A 2,525-nucleotide genomic window follows, 5' to 3' on the forward strand; every position below is an offset into this window, starting at 1 on the left:
GCATTATTATACTCCAATAAGGGCATTTTGTTTTATATATATTGAAAGAGAAAAATATTTTTTGAAAGTTACTGCTACAGCAATTTATGATGGATTCAGTAAGAACTCTCAGCAACAGACAGATTGTAATAAAAAGCCAATCAACCAATGGATTTTCACAAAAAAACTAAAACAAAAAATACTTATGCTAAAAGGTATCTTACATAACCTATATTCTTTTGTGGAGGAAAATGCATATATGTAGGACACATTTCAATCAACATGATTGTTCTTAAGTTAAGAAAGTAACAATAGGAATAATCTAGAAATAAAGAGCAGTGACCAAGAATGTTTGTTGTGGCATTGTAAGAGATAAAAACTGATAGATAGCAGTTGATAGAACTATGTGTAGAAATAAAACATTTCTGAAAATAAGAACATCCATTTCTTCTAAGCTAATATCAAGACTACAGATTTTGAAAGAATTCATATGTATAATGATTCCAGTAATTCATAAACTAATGTCTTTTGCTTGGATTTTATACAAACATTCAGTTTCTCTAATTAAACTTTGTTGTAAATAACAAACCAAATTAGCAATTATTTTTATTTAATATTTTATTAATTGTTTCCTCTTTTGTTCAGACTTTTTCTACAAAAATCAAAGCAAGCATTATCCTTATATTCAACAAGGGTAATAGGAATGAATGCAATAAGTGTCAAGAGATTTCTCTACTTGCTATTGTTAAGAAGATCAAGAGTGTGGCTCAACAGAGTGAGTTCAAAAATCACAGTGGCTCTACTTGAAACTCAATGTAATTCTAGAAGAAGAACAAATCTAGTAGATATGATGTTCTGTTTCTGAAAGAGCCAGGGAAAATAAATGGAACAAATAAGGTATTGCATGAGGTTTTCATTGAATTGACAAATTCAACACATTAAAAAAGTCAAGTCTGTAGCAAAAACTCAGGTTTTGGTGTCCAGAAAAGTTCACTCATATGATAGTCCTTAGATATTTGGTGTGAAGGCTCAGATCACACAGATAAACTCCAGCTCAGTACAGTTTTATGTCATTGCAAGAGTCAAGCAAGGAAGCATTCTAGTGCCAATATAATTCTTACATTTTAACTTGTTTAAAAAGCCAGATCTCAATGCCAAGATCAAAATCATATATGAGTTAGTCAAAGAAATGTTCTTTCCGGATAACTGTAATCTTTATTTCCATAGTGCAGAAGACAGATAGAACTTGAGAATATTCTTTTCTACTCTGGGCACAAGGCCTGAAATTTTGGGGTAGGAGGCCAGTCGATTAGATCCACCCCAGTACACAACTAGTATTTAATTTATCAACCTTGAAAAGGATGAGAGGCAAAGATGACCTTGACAGAATTTGAACTCAGAACATAAAGACAGACGAAATAGAGCTTGCAAGGAAAATTAATACACACAAGTGCAAAATCTTTGGATACCATTATTATTGAAAAGAAGCCTATATAATCAAACCAATTTAGAGAGAGAGAGAGAGAGAGAGAGAGAGAGAGAGAGAGAGAGAGAGAGAGAGAGAGAGAGAGAAAGTGGGGACTTTGGAACAAGAAGCACATGTCAACCAATTGAAGTGCAAAATACATTGTAGCAATAACATTATATACCCTACTTTATAGATTAGAAGCAATGATGATATATCACAAATAAAAAAGCTGCATTTATAAAATACCTTTGACAAATCATAAGCAATACATGAAAAGTTAAGGTCATGAACACTTTCATTCAAGTATAGAAGAAAGAAAGATGCAACAAAACCTTGCCTGTGTTGGTCATGTCCAACTAATGGCAGAAAAAATATTCTACTCACAACTAAATAATGTTACAAGAATTCAGAGTAGACGCCCCACTAAGACAGACAATGTGTCTAAATGAGGAGATTGGATTTTACAGCATGCTCCTGATTGACAGAAATAGTGAAGATAAAAAGAAAAATTTACAGGCTTGGCTGTGTGGTAAGAAGATTCTTTTCCAACCACATGGTTCCAGGTTCAGTCCCACTGTGTGGCATCTTGGGCAAGTATCTTCTACTATATCTTAGATCTGACCAAAACCATGTGAGTGGATTTGGTTGATAGAAACTGAAAGAAGCCCACCACACACACACACATATATATACATACAGTATATATGTGCATGTGTGTGTCTTTTTTGTCTGTGTTTGTCTCTCCATCGCCACTTGACAACCAGTGTTGGTGTTTTTATGTTCCTATAACTTAGTGGTTCAGCAAAAGAAATTGATAGAATAATTACTAGGCTTAAAAAATAAAGCCTGGGGTTGATTTGTTCAACCAGCGTAGTCACAGTTTATATGACTGAAACAAGTAAAAGAATAAAAGTATACTGATAGTACAATGTCCAAAATTTCATACAGACAGTCATTATCAACAGTAAATGGATTGCTTATGTACATACACACCCACAGAATATATGATTTGTGATTACTGTGTTAGACTCACAGCTGTAAGACTATGTGTTTTGGCATTCTGTATCCTTGAGCACAA

General features: G+C 33.3%; 1 protein-coding gene across 1 annotated transcript in view; it reads left to right on the forward strand.

Annotated features, from left to right (window-relative positions):
• Positions 1-786, forward strand: part of LOC118762691 — a 53,163-nt gene extending 52,377 nt beyond the window's left edge. Inside the window, exon 3 of the mRNA XM_036501669.1 lies at positions 625-786. Within this exon, the coding sequence (XP_036357562.1) occupies positions 625-786 (162 nt within the window). The remainder of the gene's footprint in view (positions 1-624) is intronic.
• Positions 787-2,525: the final 1,739 nt, after the last annotated feature.

This window comes from Octopus sinensis, linkage group LG3 (genome assembly GCF_006345805.1).
Source record: "Octopus sinensis linkage group LG3, ASM634580v1, whole genome shotgun sequence".
NCBI classification, from domain to species: domain Eukaryota; kingdom Metazoa; phylum Mollusca; class Cephalopoda; order Octopoda; family Octopodidae; genus Octopus; species Octopus sinensis.